Raw genomic sequence first — 19,868 nt, forward strand, 5'->3', positions numbered from 1 at the left:
TATAAGAATTCCAATAAAAGAGCTCTGTAATTGAATTTTAACCATAATAATTCCAATAAGAGAGTTCTGTAATTGAATTTTAACCATAAAAATTCTAATAAGAGAGCTCTGTAATTGAATTTTAACCATAAAAATTCTAATAAGAGAGCTCTGTAATTGAATTTTAACTATAATAATTCCAATAAGAGAGTTCTGTAATTGAATTTTAACCATAAGAATTGCAATAAAAGAGCTCTGTAATTTAATTGTAACTATAAGAATTCCAATAAAAGAGCTCTGTAATTGAATTTTAACCATAATAATTCCAATAAGAGAGTTCTGTAATTGAATTTTAACCATAAGAATTGCAATAAAAGAGCTCTGTAATTTAATTTTAACTATAAGAATTCCAATAAGAGAGTTCTGTAATTTAATTTTAACCATAAGAAATGCAATAAGAGAGTTCTGTAATTGAATTTTAACTATAAGAATTCCAATAAAAGAGCTCTGTAATTGAATTTTAACCATAAGAATTCCAATAAGAGAGTTCTGTAATTGAATTTTAACCATAAGAATTCCAATAACAGAGCTCTGTAATTGAATTTTAACTATAAGAATCCCAATAAAAGAGCTCTGTAATTGAATTTTAACTATAATAATCCCAATAAGAGAGTTCTGTAATTGAATTTTAACTATAATAATCCCAATAAGAGAGTTCTGTAATTGAATTTTAACTATAAGATTTCCAATAAGAGAGCTCTGTAATTGAATTTTAACTATAAGAATTCCAATAAAAGAGCTCTGTAATTGAATTTTAACCATAAGAATTCCAATAAGAGAGCTCTGTAATTGAATTTTAACTATAAGAATTCCAATAAGAGAGTTCTGTAATTGAATTTTAACTATAATAATCCCAATAAGAGAGTTCTGTAATTGAATTTTAACTATAAGATTTCCAATAAGAGAGCTCTGTAATTGAATTTTAACTATAAGAATTCCAATAAAAGAGCTCTGTAATTGAATTTTAACCATAAGAATTCCAATAAGAGAGCTCTGTAATTGAATTTTTACTATAAGAATCCCAATAAGAGAGTTCTGTAATTGAATTTTAACTATAAGATTTCCAATAAGAGAGTTCTGTAATTGAATTTTAACTATAAGAATTCCAATAAGAGAGTTCTGTAATTGAATTTTAACTATAAGAATTCCAATAAGAGAGCTCTGTAATTGAATTTTAACTATAACAATTCCAATAAGAGAGTTCTGTAATTGAATTTTAACTACAAGAATTCCAATAAAAGAGCTCTGTAATTGAATTTTAACTATAAGAATTCCAATAAGAGAGCTCTGTAATTGGATTTTTACTATAAGAATTCCAATAAGAGAGTTCTGTAATTGAATTTTAACTATAAGAATTCCAATAAAAGAGCTCTGTAATTGAATTTTAACCATAATAATTCCAATAAGAGAGCTATGTAATTGAATTTTAACCATAAGAATTCCAATAAAAGAGCTCTGTAATTGAATTTTTACTATAAGAATTCCAATAAAAGAGCTCTGTAATTGAAGTTTTACTATAAGAATTCCAATAAAAGAGCTCTGTGATTGAATTTTAACTATAAGAATTCCAATAAAAGAGCTCTGTAATTGAATTTTAACCATAAGAATTCCAATAAGAGAGCTCTGTAATTGAATTTTAACCATAAGAATTGCAATAAGAGAGCTCTGTAATTGAATTTTAACCATAAGAATTGCAATAAGAGAGCTCTCTAATTGAATTTTAACCATAAGAATTGCAATAAGATAGCTCTGTAATTGAATTTTAACCATAAGAATTCCAATAAGAGAGTTCTGTAATTGAATTTTAACCATAAGAATTGCAGGAGAGCTCTGTAATTGAATTTTAACCATAAGAATTGCAATAAGAGAGCTCTGTAATTGAATTTTTAATATAAGAATTCCAATAAAAGAGCTCTGTAATTGAATTTTAACCATAAGAATTCCAATAAGAGAGCTCTGTAATTGAATTTTTACTATAAGAATTCCAATAAGAGAGCTCTGTAATTGAATTTTAACCATAAGAATTGCAATAAGAGAGCTCTGTAATTGAATTTTAACCATAAGAATTGCAATAAGATAGTTCTGTAATTGAATTTTAACTATAAGAATTCCAATAAGAGAGCTCTGTAATTGAATTTTTAATATAAGAATTCCAATAAAAGAGCTCTGTAATTGAATTTTAACCATAAGAATTCCAATAAGAGAGCTCTGTAATTGAATTTTTACTATAAGAATTCCAATAAGAGAGCTCTGTAATTGAATTTTAACCATAAGAATTGCAATAAGAGAGCTCTGTAATTGAATTTTAACCATAAGAATTGCAATAAGATAGTTCTGTAACTGAATTTTAACTATAAGAATTCCAATAAGAGAGCTCTGTAATTGAATTTTTACTATAAGAATTCCAATAAGAGAGCTCTGTAATTGAATTTTAACTATAAGAATTCCAATAAAAGAGCTCTGTAATTGAATTTTAACCATAAGAATTCCAATAAGAGAGCTCTGTAATTGAATTTTAACTATAAGAATTCCAATAAGAGAGCTCTGTAATTGAATTTTTACTATAAGAATTCCAATAAGAGAGCTCTGTATTTGAATTTTAACCATAAGAATTGCAATAAGAGAGTTCTGTAATTGAATTTTAACTATAAGAATTCCAATAAGAGAGCTCTGTAATTGAATTTTTACTATAATAATTGCAATAAGAGAGCTCTGTAATTGAATTTTAACTATAAGAATTCCAATAAAAGAGCTCTGTAATTGAATTTTAACCATAAGAATTCCAATAAGAGAGCTCTGTAATTGAATTTTAACCATAAGAATTGCAATAAGAGAGCTCTGTAATTGAATTTTAACCATAAGAATTGCAATAAGATAGCTCTGTAATTGAATTTTAACCATAAGAATTCCAATAAGAGAGTTCTGTAATTGAATTTTAACCATAAGAATTGCAATAAGAGAGTTCTGTAATTGAATTTTAACTACAAGAATTCCAATAAAAGAGCTCTGTAATTGAATTTTAACTATAAGAATTCCAATAAGAGAGCTCTGTAATTGAATTTTTACTATAAGAATTCCAATAAGAGAGCTCTGTAATTGAATTTTAACCATAAGAATTGCAATAAGAGAGTTCTGTAATTGAATTTTAACTATAAGAATTCCAATAAGAGAGCTCTGTAATTGAATTTTTACTATAAGAATTGCAATAAGAGAGCTCTGTAATTGAATTTTAACTATAAGAATTCCAATAAAACAGCTCTGTAATTGAATTTTAACCATAAGAATTCCAATAAGAGACCTCTGTAATTGAATTTTAACCATAAGAATTGCAATAAGAGAGTTCTGTAATTGAATTTTAACTATAAGAATTCCAATAAGAGAGCTCTGTAATTGAATTTTTACTATAAGAACTGCAATAAGAGAGCTCTGTAATTGAATTTTAACTGTAAGAATTCCAATAAAAGAGCTCTGTAATTGAATTTTAACCATAAGAATTCCAATAAGAGAGCTCTGTAATTGAATTTTAACCATAAGAATTGCAATAAGAGAGTTCTGTAATTGAATTTTAACCATAAGAATTCCAATAAGAGAGCTCTGTAATTGAATTTTAACCATAAGAATTGCAATAAGAGAGTTCTGTAATTGAATTTTAACCATAAGAATTCCAATAAGAGAGCTCTGTAATTGAATTTTAACCATAAGAATTGCAATAAGAGAGTTCTGTAATTGAATTTTAACTATAAGAATTCCAATAAGAGAGCTCTGTAATTGAATTTTTACTATAAGAATTGCAATAAGAGAGCTCTGTAATTGAATTTTAACTGTAAGAATTCCAATAAAAGAGCTCTGTAATTGAATTTTAACCATAAGAATTGCAATAAAAGAGCTCTGTAATTGAATTTTAACCATAAGAATTGCAATAAAAGAGTTCTGTAATTGAATTTTAACTATAAGAATTCCAATAAAAGAGCTCTGTAATTGAATTTTAACCATAAGAATTGCAATAAAAGAGTTCTGTAATTGAATTTTAACCATAAGAATTGCAATAAGAGAGCTCTGTAATTGAATTTTAACTATAAGAATTCCAATAAGAATTCGTTACCGGCCGTTATAAACTATACAGTTATTATAGTTTATAAGGTTATGTCTCAGACACTTCTTTCCAGCCTCAGTATTTTGTTGCAATAAATGATTTATTTTAAGGCAGTGCTTTCGCAGCAGTCCGTACACAGTCCGTTCACTCTCTACCACAGGAAGAGACTCTGTCCATCCTGTTTCGCCATGAAACACAGACAGCCGAGAAGAAGCAGGAGTTCCCGGAGCAGTTTGGACGGTGCGGTTTCAACAATCACTCTGCGTAGGAACTCTGGATTGTTAAAGGCCGGTTCCTGCTCGCCGTACGCGTCAGGCAGCTCCTTCAGAATGCCGTATGTGTTGACGATAAACTCGGTGAAAGGGGGGTGCAGGGTGACGTTGTATCCCAGCGTATGAAGTCTGTCCATGACCTCCATGTGACGCTTTGACAGCTGGAACTTGTATTCTTCATCCACCTTTCCCGTCAGGGGGTGTGTGGAGACCTGGTGTTCAACATGAGAAACATTATGTCACATATTCACACTTTTGTGTTATGTAGATGTTCTTTATCATCAATTAAGTAAACGAATTATCTCGCTACATATTTTCATATTGACACATCAGTCTACAATCTGTCCAAATAGTGCATCCAGTTTACCTGCTGTAGTTTGTCTCGTATGTTCTGTACGGTGAATCCATACAGTCTAGACTGTTCCTGGAAAACATATGAGAGGATTCGACGGTCCAGCTGGAAAGCAACTTCACCCAGTAACCTCCTCGGATCTGCAGGAATTACACAGATTAACCGTCAGACCAGATGACAACAGTTCCCGTATGTGCATGTCTGTCCCACAAGCCAAAATAAGATCATTTCTAAAATGCACTACCAGTGAAACGTTTGAACACTCTTGATCTTTTTCATGATCCAAAATCTTCTTCTTAACCCTCCTATTGCGTTCGGGTCATTTTTGACCCGTGAGGTAGATCATCATTTTTACATTCCACATCGTTTTTAGTACAGGACACAAACTTTGGGACTTTGTCAAGACTATAACAATGCACATAATACATTTGTTTATGAGATATAACCATTTAAAAAAAAACATATTTTGCGTTCAAATGTCAGTTTTGACCCGGGCATCACTTGTGGCTTTACAAATGTTATTATGTCGATTTTTTTTATTCATCTATGAATTTTTACTTACAAACACATCACTTATATTTAGTCTCTTTCCCAAACTCTCTCACACAATTTATTGTCTCTCAATGGGACTGCACACACACATATACACACACACACACATACACACTCACATGCACACACACACACACACACACAAACACACACACACACTCACACATTTACAAACACACACACATATACACACACACACACACACACACACACACACACACACACACACACACAGAGAGTCTCTCTCTCTCTCACACACACACACACACACACACACACACAGTACTCTCTCTCTCACACACACACACACACACACTCTCTCTCACACACACACACACACACACACACACACACACACACTCTCTCTCTCACACACACACACACACACACACACACACACACACACACAGAGTCTCTCTCTCTCACACACACACACACACACACACACACACAGTCTCTCTCTCTCACACACACACACACACTCTCTCTCTCTCTCTCACACACACACACACACACACACACATGTTGGTCTACCTATCATTATGAGGACTTTCCATAGACATACAAGACTTTTATACTGTATAAACTATATATTCTATCCTCTAAACCTAACCCTACACCCTAAACCTAACCCTCACAGACAAACTTTCTGCACTTTTACATTTTCACATACAAACATTGTTTAGTATGATTCTTAAGCACATTTGAATTATGGGGACACTAGAAATGTCCTCATAAATCACATTTATAGCATAATACCCTTGTAATTACTAATTTGTAACTTACAAAATTGTCCTCGTAAATCACAAAAACACGCGCACACACTCACACACACACTCACTCACACATATACACACACAATCACACACACTCTCTCTCTCTCTCTCTCTCTCTCTCACACACACACAAACACTCACACAGACACACACACACACATTCTCACACACACACACACACACACACACACTTATTCCTGTACAAAACAGACATGACAGATGTAACAAATAAACTAAATGAAAGGTATTACTGTCTGAAGGGGTGCACACATGCATCTAAAATTGGGCTTGAAACAGTAAATAAAGTATATTTATCATAAAAACAGAGTAAATAAATATGAATGTTGTGTATTTGAGTTGTTTTGATGATGTTTAGTTGAAAATTAATATGTTGTATTGAGTAACAGGAAATCATTTTAAATTAATAATAATTCTCTCATCAGATGTTCATATAAATTGTATTTTAAGTTCTACTTGGATAAAATTGTACATAAATGTTGATAAAAAATATCTTCACATGCATCACACTGATTCTGCTGGAGTTCATGTATATTTTAAAATATGACAAATTTCAACATTTGACTATTTCTAAAAAATTGCACATTATTAAGTAACGTGTATATTTGACAGTTTTTATATAAACGGGACACGATATAATTTCCATACATACATTTTTCATAGTTACATGACTTAACAATTCTATCATATGGACTGTAAAAATATAAAAGAGCATGTGTCTGAACTTTTGACTGTCGGTGTAAAGCACTTCAGCAAACCTTTCAGCTTCTGGTATATAAAGGAGCAGCTTGGCAGCTCTTCATTGAGAGAAGATCCTTGAGGGAAGGTTGTGTCTGTGTGCAGCAGGTTTAAGGGTGAGGACGTCTTATAGGGTCTCATCAACAGGTCATCACTGAATTTACCCTCACCCACAGTGTCATGCCAATGAATGTTTGTTCTCCTGCCTAAATTAGTCACAAGGATGAGCAACAATTTTGCATTCAAGTTTACTGCGTGAACATGCACATACACTTCCTTAAACTGGCATGCATGAGATTTCAATGTATAGATCTATAGGGTGAATACAGGTGATGTGGGAAACTTTTAAACAGCATTGAGTTCATCCTAAACTTAACATTGATGTTGCATTTGGATCATATTAGTAAAACAATGCTATGAAATTCAAATTAATAAAAAAATAAAAGGCTCAAATATTTCAGTGATGGTCAAATACACTCATTTTGGAAATCTTAAAGTATTATAATCACAACAAACTGCTAAAAGCTCAAACTGAATCTCAAATGACCTGTATTATTGAGCTGATCGTTAGTCGATGAATGGCTGTATCGTCCCGATCGTATCGTATTTTCCGTATCGCGATCCAGCAGCGACATTTTCAGCTCGCTCATTTCGTGTCGAAGTTTTTCAACTTCCATCCGCAACGAAGCGCAATTATCCACATCCATTTCCCAGAAATAACGCAAATGATTTAACTTGTCTTTGAGAGACTTTGAGCAAAACACAAGAATCGGAAAGAATCGAATATTCTAATTAAGACGTCATAACGGCAATGCGTCATAAAGCCTGGAACAAACAACATCAGAAACACTGTCAATAAAATCTTTTATTCCCTTCTTAAAAGTAAGCATCTTGTTTAAATGTATCAATTGAACACATATGTAGCTAGTTATGTAGACCAATAATCACTAATATAAACACTACAAATGGAGAGTAAAAATATATATCAAATTGTCATGATTATCTTTATCAACAAATTAAAAAAAAATAATGAAGCATGCAGATATACTTTAAGACAGGATATAAGTGAATACAAGAATAGAGAAATATACTTGCATAGGCTATATATAAAAAAAAAAATAATGACTATTATATTCTATTTATTATTATAATGAATGGGTTTAACACTTAAAGGGTTAGTTCACCCAAAAATTATCCCATAATTTATTCCCCCTCAAGCCATCCTGGGTGTATATGACTTTCTTCATTCAGCCAAACACAATCAGAAATATGTTATAAATTAAAAAACAAAGCGATGTGTTTCTGTAAGAAAAATATACATATTTAAAACTTTATAAACTATAATCACTGGCTTCCGGTAACGGCCGTCCGCGCGCTCACTGGCTTCCTCTATCCTCTGCGCTTCCGCGTTCGTCACTTCTCAACGGAGCTTACGCTATGCCTACGTCATAAGCTGCGTTCACACTGCCAGCCACACGCAGCGACAAAAGGACCTCATCTCATTCAATTTCAATGAGAGCTGGCAACTTCCGGCAACACGAGCGATGGCGACCGGATGTGGGCGTGTCCGGCGACACGACAAAGTTGAGAAATGTTTACATTTATGCACATGAAGAGCGACTTTCGGGAGTGACAGCCAATACGAGAGAAGATGGTTGAGCTCATGTGATCCTAATATTTTAATAATAATATTAATTCTAAACAGTGCTGTTTAGACTCTCCATACGCACCACTAGCGTCCTAACCACCAGCCGCTGGCGACACGCAGCGACAAAGTAGCCGGCAGTGTGAACGCAGCTATACGCCCGAACTCGACTCTCTCGTGAATGCGCGGACGGCTGTTACAAACTATACAGTGATTATAGTTTATAAAGTTATAAATATGGATATTTATTAACCCCCTGGAGCCGTATGGATTACTTCTATGATGGATGGATTACTTTTTTGGGCTTCAAAATCTAAGGTACCATTCACTCCCATTATAAAGCTCGGAAGAGCAATATATTTTTTTATATAACTCCGATTGTGTTTGGCTGAATGAAGAAAGTCATATACACCTACGATGGCTTGAGGGGGAGTCAATTATGGGATGATTTTCATTTTGGGGTGAACTAACCCTTTAATAAGTGCATGTTTATGTTTCTTTAGGGCATGCATTTTGGTTATACAGTGATCTTCGACAATGGCATTTCAGTTGCGGCTTTTTCCGAAGATTTGCAAAATGTATAAAAAGATGTTGATGATGTCCATATATAGATTTAGCGAAGCAAAGACGTATTCCTCCGGACTCAGAGAGAGTTTCTTGTTCCCTAGAAGCATTTGTGTGTCCACAGCCAAGAACTGCAAGAAAATTGGGACATTATTTCAGTTATTTTGTAGTCAGTGTTGAAAGGATGCATTTCTAAACAAATGTGTAGTACGGAGCCGGTCACTTACACAAGTGAAAACCAGTGCACCCAGCGAAGCGTAGATGAGGCTCAGAATCCTGCTGTACATGAAGATGCACAGGATTCCAAAGACAACGAGTACAATGGTGCACACAAACAGCACTCCATAACAGGATGTGAAGTCATATTTGGTCTGTGCATAGAGAACACAGAAGATATTTGTTAGTACAAAAAAAAAACTTTTAAAAAAAACCTTAATGTTGGGGGCCTGGGTAGCTCAATGAGTATTGACGCCTGGAGTTTGAATCCAGGGTGTCCTGAGTGACTCCAGCCAGGTCTCCTTAGCAACCAAATTGGGCCGGTTGCTAGGGAGGGTAGAGTCACATGGGGTAACCTCCTCGTGGTCTCTATAATGTGGTTCTCGCTCTCGGTGGGGCGTGTGGTGAGTTGTGCGTGGATGCCGCGGAGAATAGCGTGAAGCCTCCACACGCACTACGTCTCCACGGTAACACGCTCTACATGTCACGTGATAAGATGCGCGGATTGACAGTCTCAGACGTGGAGGCAACTGAGATTCGTCCTCCGCTACCCGGATTGAGGCGAGTCCCTACGCCACAACGAGGACTTGGAGCGCATTGAGAATTGGGCGTTCCAAATTGGGGAGAAAATAAATAAATAATACTCTGAATGGTACTCAGAGGGATATCTTAAGTCTTTAAAATAATTTGGTACCCTTCTATTAACCTGTGCCTTTTTCATTTTATCCCAGAGCCCTTTTGAAAGCACCTTTCCAACCGTGCTGAAACAATGTGAAAATCATTGTTTTCTTTTTAAAAATAAAACCAGATCTTAGAAAGAAGCGGGTCTTCATTCCCAACCCCTACTGAGATGAATACTGACCTGCATAGAGAACATCACCACCGTAAAGCAAACCAACACCGTAATGCCGACAGCCATCATGACTGCATCTGTATCGTAGAAGCTGGAGATCACGCCAACCATGTATGAGATGGCCAAAGTCAGAACCGTCTGAAATGAAAGAAATCCTCACAATGCAAGAAAGGAGAGAAATCAATACTGCCAATATTTACTTGCGTATTGCACGCTCACAATCTTAGTGCGCATGACTCTTTGGTGTACATTGTTAAGTCAGTATAGTTGCAACGTATAGTTTGTAAAGCTGAATATCCAGTTTCACACATTATGGAAGTAAAATGGGTTGTGAACGCCATTTAAAGTGTGGATCTTAAAACATCAGATCAGAGGTTCACCAAGGCAATGATGTTCCATGGATGCTTTCGCGAAACTCTCCACAGCAGATGATGGTGAAGTAAGGCACGAGGAAAACCACATAGCCGATCCAGTAAGTCCATGCATTCTTCTGTACAAACAGTTTGGTGTGTGACTCAAATGTAAAGAGAGCCACAAAGCCGCACGTCACTGCCAGCTGCAGACTCAACACTGTGAATACCTAGTAAACAAACACAGACAATCTCTGAACGGTATAAAGCTGGAATTTGCTGATTTTCTGCATTAATTGGTCATTAAATGTGATCTCATCTTCATCGAAGTCACACGTATAGACAAACACAATGTGCTTAAGATAACAAAACACAAACAATTATAATCATGTCTTTATTGAACACATCCCGTTAAACATTCACAGTGCTGTGAAAAAAGTAAATGAACCATCTGATCCTCCTTTGGCAGCATCACCTCAATCAAGCATTTCGGTAGAGGCGGATTAGACCTGCACAACGTTCAGAAGGATTTCTGGACCGTTCTTCCTTACAGAACTGCTTCAGCTCAGCTATATTCTTAGGATATCTGGTGTGAACGGCTCTCTTGAGGTCATTCCACAGCATCTCTATTGGGTTAAAGTCTGGGCTCTGATGGGACACTCCCAAAAGGTGGATTTCCTTTTTGAAGTCATTCAGTAGTGGATTTACTTTCAGCTGGTGCACAGCCACCCTGACATTATCCTGTAGGATATCTTCATAAACTTGGGAATTCACTGTTCTCTCGATGATGGCAAGCGGTCCAGGCCCTGAATTGGCAAAACAGCCCTAAATAATGATGCTCCCTCCAACGTACTTCATCGTTGGGATGATGTTTTCATGATGTCCTGCCATGAACACCATACCTGTTTAATGTTTCCTGTATAGTAGACTCATGAACAGAGATGTTAACCAGTTCCAATGATTCATTCAAGTCTTTATCTGTCACAATAGGGTTATTTTTGACCTCATTGAGAATTCTGCGGTGTTCCCTTTGAGTCATCTTGGCTGGATGGCCACTTCTAGTGAGAGTACCTATAGTACTAAATCACCTCCATTTATAGACAGTTTGTCTCACTGTGGACAGATGAATATCTAACGGCCACTTCTAGTGAGAGTACCTATAGTACTAAATCACCTCCATTTATAGACAGTTTGTCTAACTGTGGACAGATGAATATCTAACGGCCACTTCTAGTGAGAGTACCTATAGTACTAAACCATCTCCATTTATAGACAGTTTGTCTCACTGTGGACAGATGAATATCTAACGGCCACTTCTAGAGAGAGTACCTATAGTACTAAACCATCTCCATTTATAGACAGTTTGTCTCACTGTGGACAGATGAATATCTAACTGGCCACTTCTAGTGAGAGTACCTATAGTACTAAATCATCTCCATTTATAGACAGTTTGTCTAACTGTGGACAGATGAATATCTAACGGCCACTTCTAGTGAGAGTACCTATAGTACTAAATCATCTCCATTTATAGACAGTTTGTCTAACTGTGGACAGATGAATATCTAATGGCCACTTCTAGTGAGAGTACCTATAGTACTAAATCATCTCCATTTATAGACAGTTTGTCTAACTGTGGACAGATGAATATCTAACTGGCCACTTCTAGTGAGAGTACCTATAGTACTAAATCATCTCCATTTATAGACAGTTTGTCTCACTGTGGACAGATGAATATCTAACGGCCACTTCTAGTGAGAGTACCTATAGTACTAAATCACCTCCATTTATAGACAGTTTGTCTAACTGTGGACAGATGAATATCTAACGGCCACTTCTAGTGAGAGTACCTATAGTACTAAATCATCTCCATTTATAGACAGTTTGTCTCACTGTGGACAGATGAATATCTAACGGCCACTTCTAGAGAGAGTACCTATAGTACTAAATCACCTCCATTTATAGACAGTTTGTCTAACTGTGGACAGATGAATATCTAACGGCCACTTCTAGTGGGAGTACCTATAGTACTAAATCATCTCCATTTATAGACAGTTTGTCTAATGGCGCTTTTCCACTACACAGTACCTGCTCGACTCAGCTCAACTCGACTCGACTTTGTTTGGTTTTCCACTGTGTAAAAGTTGTACCTGTACCTGCTTTCGGTACCTTCGGTACTTTTTTACGTACCACCTCGGCGAGGTTCTGAAGCGAGCTGAGGCGATACTAAAATGTGGCGTAAAAACAATGCCGACTGCTGATTGGTCGAGAGAATCGTCACTATTCACTGCGTCATCATTGCGTGCGCCAGGCGGAGTATCCAGAATAACCCGGCATTGTTAAATAGTTTGCACAGATATAGCCTACAGAAGTATTATTATGGCAACTCTGAAGAATACGCCGTGGTCAAGCGAGGAGGTGCAGACTTTTCTTTGTTTGGTTGCCGAAGAAAGGATCCAGCGAGAGCTTGATGGGGCAACGAGGAGCGAAAAAGTTTTTAGAAATCTCCGAACTGCTGTCCACACATGGCTACAACAGGACTTTCCAGCAATGTAGGGAAAAGTTAAAAAACTGAAAAGTGACTACAGAGCTGTAAAGGACCATAGCGGCCGCAGTGGTTCAAACCGAAAAAGCTGGAAGTGAGTGCGAGCAGATGGACTGTATCTCTGACCATAGACCGGCGAGTAGCGGGAGGGAGGGTGGACTTGACTTCGGCCACCAGTTTGTTGGAGTCAGCTGATGGAGGATGGTAAGTGTTTTAAGTTTACATTACATTAATTCTGTAGGAGCACTCAGCTCGAGAGTTATGTTTTCTGTAGGCTGGCTTTTGAAAAGCTGAAGCTCACTTATAACAACGAAGACTGTAAACTGTAAACAATTGCTGCTACCTCTAGCTAGCTGCTAACTATCTGCCATTGCTATTTTTCAGTATTGTGTTGACTTTTGTATGATCTTTCTATCTAAGATTCATTTTCGACGAGAGAGAATGGTTCAGTGACACCAACTGATGCCGCGTCGGCACCAGAACCATCGACACCAACAAGATCAGCAGCGTCGACACGAGACCGCAGCAGCGTCGACACGAGACCGCAGCAGCGTCGACACGAGACCGCAGCAACCGGTTAGTATAATTGAGAAAAAGTAAACCCTTCTAGCCTGTTGTCTGTGAATCTATACACACTTATTAATATATCATTAATCGTATCAATTACTCATTAATAACGTAAACTTACTTGCATAACAACAGGAAGCATTCCCAGTTATGGGAATACAGGATTCATTAATATACCTGTTCAGTATTTTTATAACTTTTCAGGCGAACACAGTGTACACCTATACTGTACACATAGTATTTTAAAGTTGACATTTACTAAAATAGTTGGGCTCAGATGTTAAGTCGTTACATATACTATATACGTAATAGTAAGTTGTGGGCTTGTCTTTTTTTGTGTAGCAGCTGTAATGATAATACATGTGAACAATTTAAAACACACACAACCCCTTTGAATGAAATGTGACTTGTCCGTTTTTCTTTATAACTCATTCATTGTAATTATTTTTTGGCCAGGGCGGAGGAAGCGAAAGAGGGAACAGGAGCATCTGACTGTCCTGAGGGAGATGCAGACATCGGATGTCGAGCAGCTGGAGTTGAACCGGGCACAGCGGGGCGCCATTTACAGATGGCACTTTCGATGATGCAGCACATGCCGAGAACTTCGAGCGGCTTTAAGGAGAAGGAGATTGCTGCAGCGTCGTCCTTCAACAAGGCCTTTCTGGGAACCCTGGGCCAGCTTGTCCAGGCACTGAACCGGTGGGATGCTGTTCCACCGCCCCTGGACTGAAACCCCTTTGTTTATTCAAATTTAATGTTTGCACTACATGTAACATATGTATATAGTTTGATGTGTGAATTTATATTTGTATTATAATTTTTCTATTTGTATGCGTGTTTAAATAAAACCTTTTTGAAACTTATTACAAACAGTGTCTTTTTTGATGGTTTGCTTTTTACAAGGGTTTGAACAAGTATTTTCAGATTGTATACTGTGATAACCTTTAATGAAAAACAGCAGAGACAACATATTTAATGATAATGTATTTATTTAGTAATTAAAATACGCATCAGACCCTCTCGTACATCTCTGCCCTCCTCCTCAACACCCTGTGCCACTGCCACCACAGGCTCTGCTGCTGCAGGTGCATCCCAGTCATTGTCATAGTCCTCTCCGTGACTCTCACAAAGGTTATGCAAAGCACAGCAAGTAAGAATCATAGATTTCACAATTGTAACATCACAGTCATTTCTTTTCATGAGGCAGCGCCACCTTCCCTTCAGTCTACCAAAAGCGTTTTCAACCACTACCCGTGCTCCACATATTTTCTTGTTGTAGATCTGCTGTTCTACTGTCAGCCGTCCAGTGTCAGTGAATGGCTTTAGGAGCCAGTTCTGCAGGGGATAGGCAGAATCTCCCAGGATGTAGTAGGCAACATCCACCCCACCAATATTCCTGGTGTAAGCTGGAAAGTGGTTGCCACGGCTGGCCAACTCCCACAATGTGGACAGTCTTAAAACACGAGCATCATGCAAGCTGCCAGGCAGTCCTGCAAACACGTTCCAGAACAGTCCTTTTCCATCTACAACACCTTGAAGGGCGATGGAGTGCCAGCCTTTACGGTTGAAATAGTCACAGTGGTACTCCTGTGGTGCCAAAATGGGTATGTGTGATCCATCAATAGCACCAACACACTGCGGGAGCCCCATCTGTTCTCAATGTAGGCAGCCATTTCTTCAAACTTCTCCTGGTCTGGAGTAGCGGTTTGTTAGGGAACCAACAAGCGTTTCTGCAGCAGCAGTGAACTCTTGAACACACCGGCAAACAGTTGTTATGCTTACTCGAAAAAGATGGCCGATAGTTCTGTACTCTGAACCGGTCGCAAGCTTCCATAGTCGCGATGGCCACTCTCTTCTTTAGAGGAACACACTTGCGGAAGCTTGTGTCTTGTCTCTCCATCACTGGGCGCAGTTTGTTGTACAAATATATGAATGTTTCTTCCGACATTCTGAAGTTCTGAACCCACTCTTGGCGTTTGTGAAACCAGGAACAATAACATCCCACCACTCGGTAGCTTCGGTTGAAAGCCCAAACAGAGGGTCTGCAGCGGCGACTTTGCAAAGCTAAACAGATCTGAAACACATAAACCATGCACATTTTAGTGCGTGATACTGGTAGCTATAAAGTTGATTAAATACTTTGCATATAGTATAGTATTTACACATATGCAAGCGTTAGCTATGTTGGCATAACTTACCCTCTTGCGTCGGCTTTGAACAACGGATTAGATCTCAGTAGTCTGAACTCTGTAGTAATTCCCAAACTCTCCTGTTTTTTTCAGCAGTGTTTAGTTTTGCTGCCCTCAGCCTCTCATGAAACAGCGTTTGTCTTCTTGCTGTGAGAAACAGCCACATCCGAGGATAAGAAACAGCATACACTCGATTTCCTCCATTGTCCTGTGTGTGTGGGTGGCGGATATGTGTCGGCGTATAAGATTACGTCACGGCAGTTTCCTCGTGGCGTCGCTATGGCGACCGGGTACTATTTGTGGCGGTACTGTCTGCAATGGAAAGCGGGCGAGCGAACCGGCGAGGTGAGTCGAGGCGAGTTGAGCTGAGTCGAGCAGGTACTGTGTAGTGGAAAAGCGCCATAACTGTGGACAGATGAATATCTAACGGCCACTTCTAGTGAGAGTACCTATAGTACTAAATCATCTCCATTTATAGACAGTTTGTCTCACTGTGGACAGATGAATATCTAACGGCCACTTCTAGTGAGAGTACCTATAGTACTAAATCACCTCCATTTATAGACAGTTTGTCTAACTGTGGACAGATGAATATCTAACGGCCACTTCTAGTGGGAGTACCTATAGTACTAAATCATCTCCATTTATAGACAGTTTGTCTAACTGTGGACAGATGAATATCTAACGGCCACTTCTAGTGAGAGTACCTATAGTACTAAATCATCTCCATTTATAGACAGTTTGTCTCACTGTGGACAGATGAATATCTAACGGCCACTTCTAGTGAGAGTACCTATAGTACTAAATCACCTCCATTTATAGACAGTTTGTCTAACTGTGGACAGATGAATATCTAACGGCCACTTCTAGAGAGAGTAAATATAGTACTAAATCATCTCCATTTATAGACAGTTTGTCTAACTGTGGACAGATGAATATCTAACGGCCACTTCTAGTGAGAGTACCTATAGTACTAAATCATCTCCATTTATAGACAGTTTGTCTAACTGTGGACAGATGAATATCTAACGGCCACTTCTAGTGAGAGTACCTATAGTACTAAATCATCTCCATTTATAGACAGTTTGTCTCACTGTGGACAGATGAATATCTAAACTCTTCCAGATAACTTTATAACCCTTTCCAGCTTTATGCAAAGCAACCATTCTTGATCGTAGGTCTTCTGAGATCTCTTTTATGCAAGGCATGGCCCATGTCAGCAGATGCTTCTTGTGAATACAAAGTCAAGCAGCTCTAACCCACACCTCCAATCTCATTCATAATTGGATGCCAGGTTTGCCAACTCATCTAATTAGCTTTTGTTGATGTTATTAGCCTATGGGGTTCACATACTTTTTACAGCCTACACTGTGAATGTTTGAATGATGTATTCAATGTGCACAAGAACAATACAATAATGTTTGTGTTATTAATTAAATCAGATTGTGTTTGTTCATTATTGTAACTAAGATGAAGATCAAACCAGATTTTAAGACACATTTAAACACAAATGCAGGTAATTCCAAGTATGGTTCACATACTTTTCTTGCCACTGTATATAGTAATTTCCAGCTAAAATAACTATTTCATATAGTTATACAATATACAATTTATAGATTTTGGTCATACCATTCAATGTTAACATGTTGTATAATATTATACGTGTCAAACCTTACTCCATATCTACCTACTGTATATTACCTTTCGAATAAAAACCCTTCTGATGGTTTTGTCATCAAACCCAGACATGGTAAACTTCTCATTTTCATATTCTGGAGGCGGCTCACTTTGCACTGGCACGCTCACTGGCCCTTTTACAAGACAAAACAGGTGAGATGTTATCAAATATCATCTACCAAAACTCCCTTCATGCAGAGTTGGAGTGTTTCTTACCATATGCAATATAAGGAACTGCTCGAGGATATGGTGTTTGTGGATATCCAGGCATCCCCTGCCCATACATAGGATTCCCAACAGCGGTTGGTGGTGGATATGGAGTGCCGGTAGGTACACCGACAGGTGCGCCAGCTCCTATTCCTCCATAATCCATGCCAGCTTCATAAGAAGGGGGCATCATAAACCCTGGAGGGGCAGGCTGACCCATGGTAGTGGCATGTTGTGGGTTTTCAAATCGAGTGTACCCATCTTTATTTTGTGCCATGTTTGGATCTCAGTTCTGTAAAATATCTATATGTTGAAAATGTTAAGTATGTATCAATTAAAATGTTGAGGTTTGCTCAACATCTACAAAATATTTAAAGTTGTAATAAAACTTAATGCAAATTAGTAGTCTTAGAACAATACATATGTAGCCTTTCATGTTATGTTGATATAGGACTCATTTTGCTGTGGATCTAGATACTCGTCCACCTGTTTCCTCCAGCATCTTCACAAGGTCCTTTGCTGTTGTTCTGGGATTGATTTGCACTTTTCGCACAAACTACGTTCATCTCTTGGAGACAGAATGGTCTCCTTCCTGAGCGGTATGATGGCTGTGTGGTCCCATGGTGGTTATGCATGCTTGCATACTATTGTATGTAAAGATGAGCGTGTTTATACTTGTGCACTTTTGTTTGTAAAGATGAACATGTTTATACTTGTGTACTATTGTTTGTACAGATGAACGTGGTACATTGAGGCATCTGGAAATTGCTCCCAAAGCTAAACCAGACTTGTGTAAGTCCACAATTATTTTTCTGAGGTCTTGGCTGATTTCTTTAGATTGTCCCATGATGTCAAGCAAAGAGGCACTGAGATTGAAGGTACACCTCCAATTCAGTACACCTCCTATCGGAAGCTAAGTGGCTAATTGTCTAAAGGCTTGACATAATTTTCTGGAATTTTCCAAGCTGCTTAAAGGCACAGTTATCTTAGTGTATGTAAACTTCTGATCCACTGGAACTGTGATTATAGTCAATTAAAAGTGATGATATCGGTCTGTAAAATGACTCCTGTCATGCACAAAGTAGATGTCCTAAACAACTTACCAAAACTATAGTTTGCTAATATGAAATCTGTGGAGTTTTTAATGACTTAAACCTAAGTAGATGTATACTACTGACTTCAACTCTGTGTGTGCGTGTGTGTGTGTGTGTGTATATATATATATATATAGCTCTAAAACGGTATTAATTTTCATTACTTCATTATTAGAATTATTACAACTTTAAAGATTTTATTAACTTGTACGACTTTTCCAGGCCTGGCCATCACATTTGTACATTTCCCTTAATTAATTCCCAGTTTTATTTGACCGATGGAAACCAAGTGGGTCTCGTTGTTATTTTAAATTCAGTCACTTTTTAGTAAATCTGCGCTCAGTTCAAACTCGGCCGTGTCAGAAAGTCAAACTCTGCAAAAGCAACGATTTATCCAAAAACGCCATAACTTGATTAAACCTCTCGAAATAACAACTGAAATGTTCCTATATAAGCACACAAAACTGAATGAATAAATAGTGAAAATGATAAAAGAACACAATGCAAGAGAACAAAAGAGATACATCGGTGTCAAATTACGTAACATGCAACGCTTTCGTTCTTCAAGAGTGATGAATTGACCATTTCAACTTACATGTTGTCGATGTGCACTGGAAAGCAAAATTAAACTTTATATCCGCGACTCACTAAACGTCGTAATCTTGACTTTTAAGCGCGCTATTGATGTTTTTTTGTGGACACGCCCCTTATTTCAGACTCGTGCGGTTCCCGTAAGTTTGTCAGAGCGCAGATGAGTGCGCCAGTATGAGACAGTATGTACTGTGTGTTTTATAGTTGATCATGCAACACATTTTCTTTGTTTTTATTATTCACGAGAAACAATATGAATAATGCTGATTGGCGCGGGTTAATAGTTTTTTTTTTTTTTTTTTTTTTATTGCAGATAGAACAGGTAAACATAACATACATAGCATACAAATGTATCACAACAAGAGAGAGAAAAACAAATAATTAATTTGTAGCAGGGGGTCCAAAAATGATATCAAAATTTTTTAAACACGTTAATGACTTTTTGTTTGTTAACAATTTCAAAGATGATATGAAGCAATCAAATTCTAATTTAAACAACTTAAATAATGGTGGTGAATTTAGATATTTTTGCT

The 19,868-nt window shown here is 37.2% G+C and overlaps 1 protein-coding gene, 1 long non-coding RNA gene and 1 pseudogene across 2 annotated transcripts; all 3 read right to left on the reverse strand.

Annotated features, from left to right (window-relative positions):
* Window positions 1-4,218: 4,218 nt before the first annotated feature.
* On the reverse strand, window positions 4,219-7,543 carry LOC127655768 (speriolin-like protein). Its single transcript, XM_052143744.1, has 3 exons — window positions 6,861-7,543; window positions 4,772-4,896; window positions 4,219-4,616 (listed from the first exon to the last, which is right to left on the reverse strand). Exons 1-3 carry the CDS (start codon window positions 6,979-6,981, stop codon window positions 4,284-4,286), a joined length of 579 nt encoding a protein of 192 aa, XP_051999704.1. The 5' UTR covers window positions 6,982-7,543; the 3' UTR covers window positions 4,219-4,283.
* A 149-nt stretch (window positions 7,544-7,692) lies between these two features.
* On the reverse strand, window positions 7,693-19,505 carry LOC127655758 (protein lifeguard 1-like; annotated as a pseudogene).
* LOC127655779 (uncharacterized) lies at window positions 10,717-17,457 on the reverse strand. The gene is made up of 3 exons (XR_007972086.1): window positions 16,732-17,457; window positions 12,144-12,315; window positions 10,717-11,797 (listed from the first exon to the last, which is right to left on the reverse strand). It is a non-coding gene; the product is annotated as an uncharacterized LOC127655779 (long non-coding RNA).
* Window positions 19,506-19,868: the final 363 nt, after the last annotated feature.

This window comes from Xyrauchen texanus, chromosome 15 (genome assembly GCF_025860055.1).
Source record: "Xyrauchen texanus isolate HMW12.3.18 chromosome 15, RBS_HiC_50CHRs, whole genome shotgun sequence".
NCBI classification, from domain to species: domain Eukaryota; kingdom Metazoa; phylum Chordata; class Actinopteri; order Cypriniformes; family Catostomidae; genus Xyrauchen; species Xyrauchen texanus.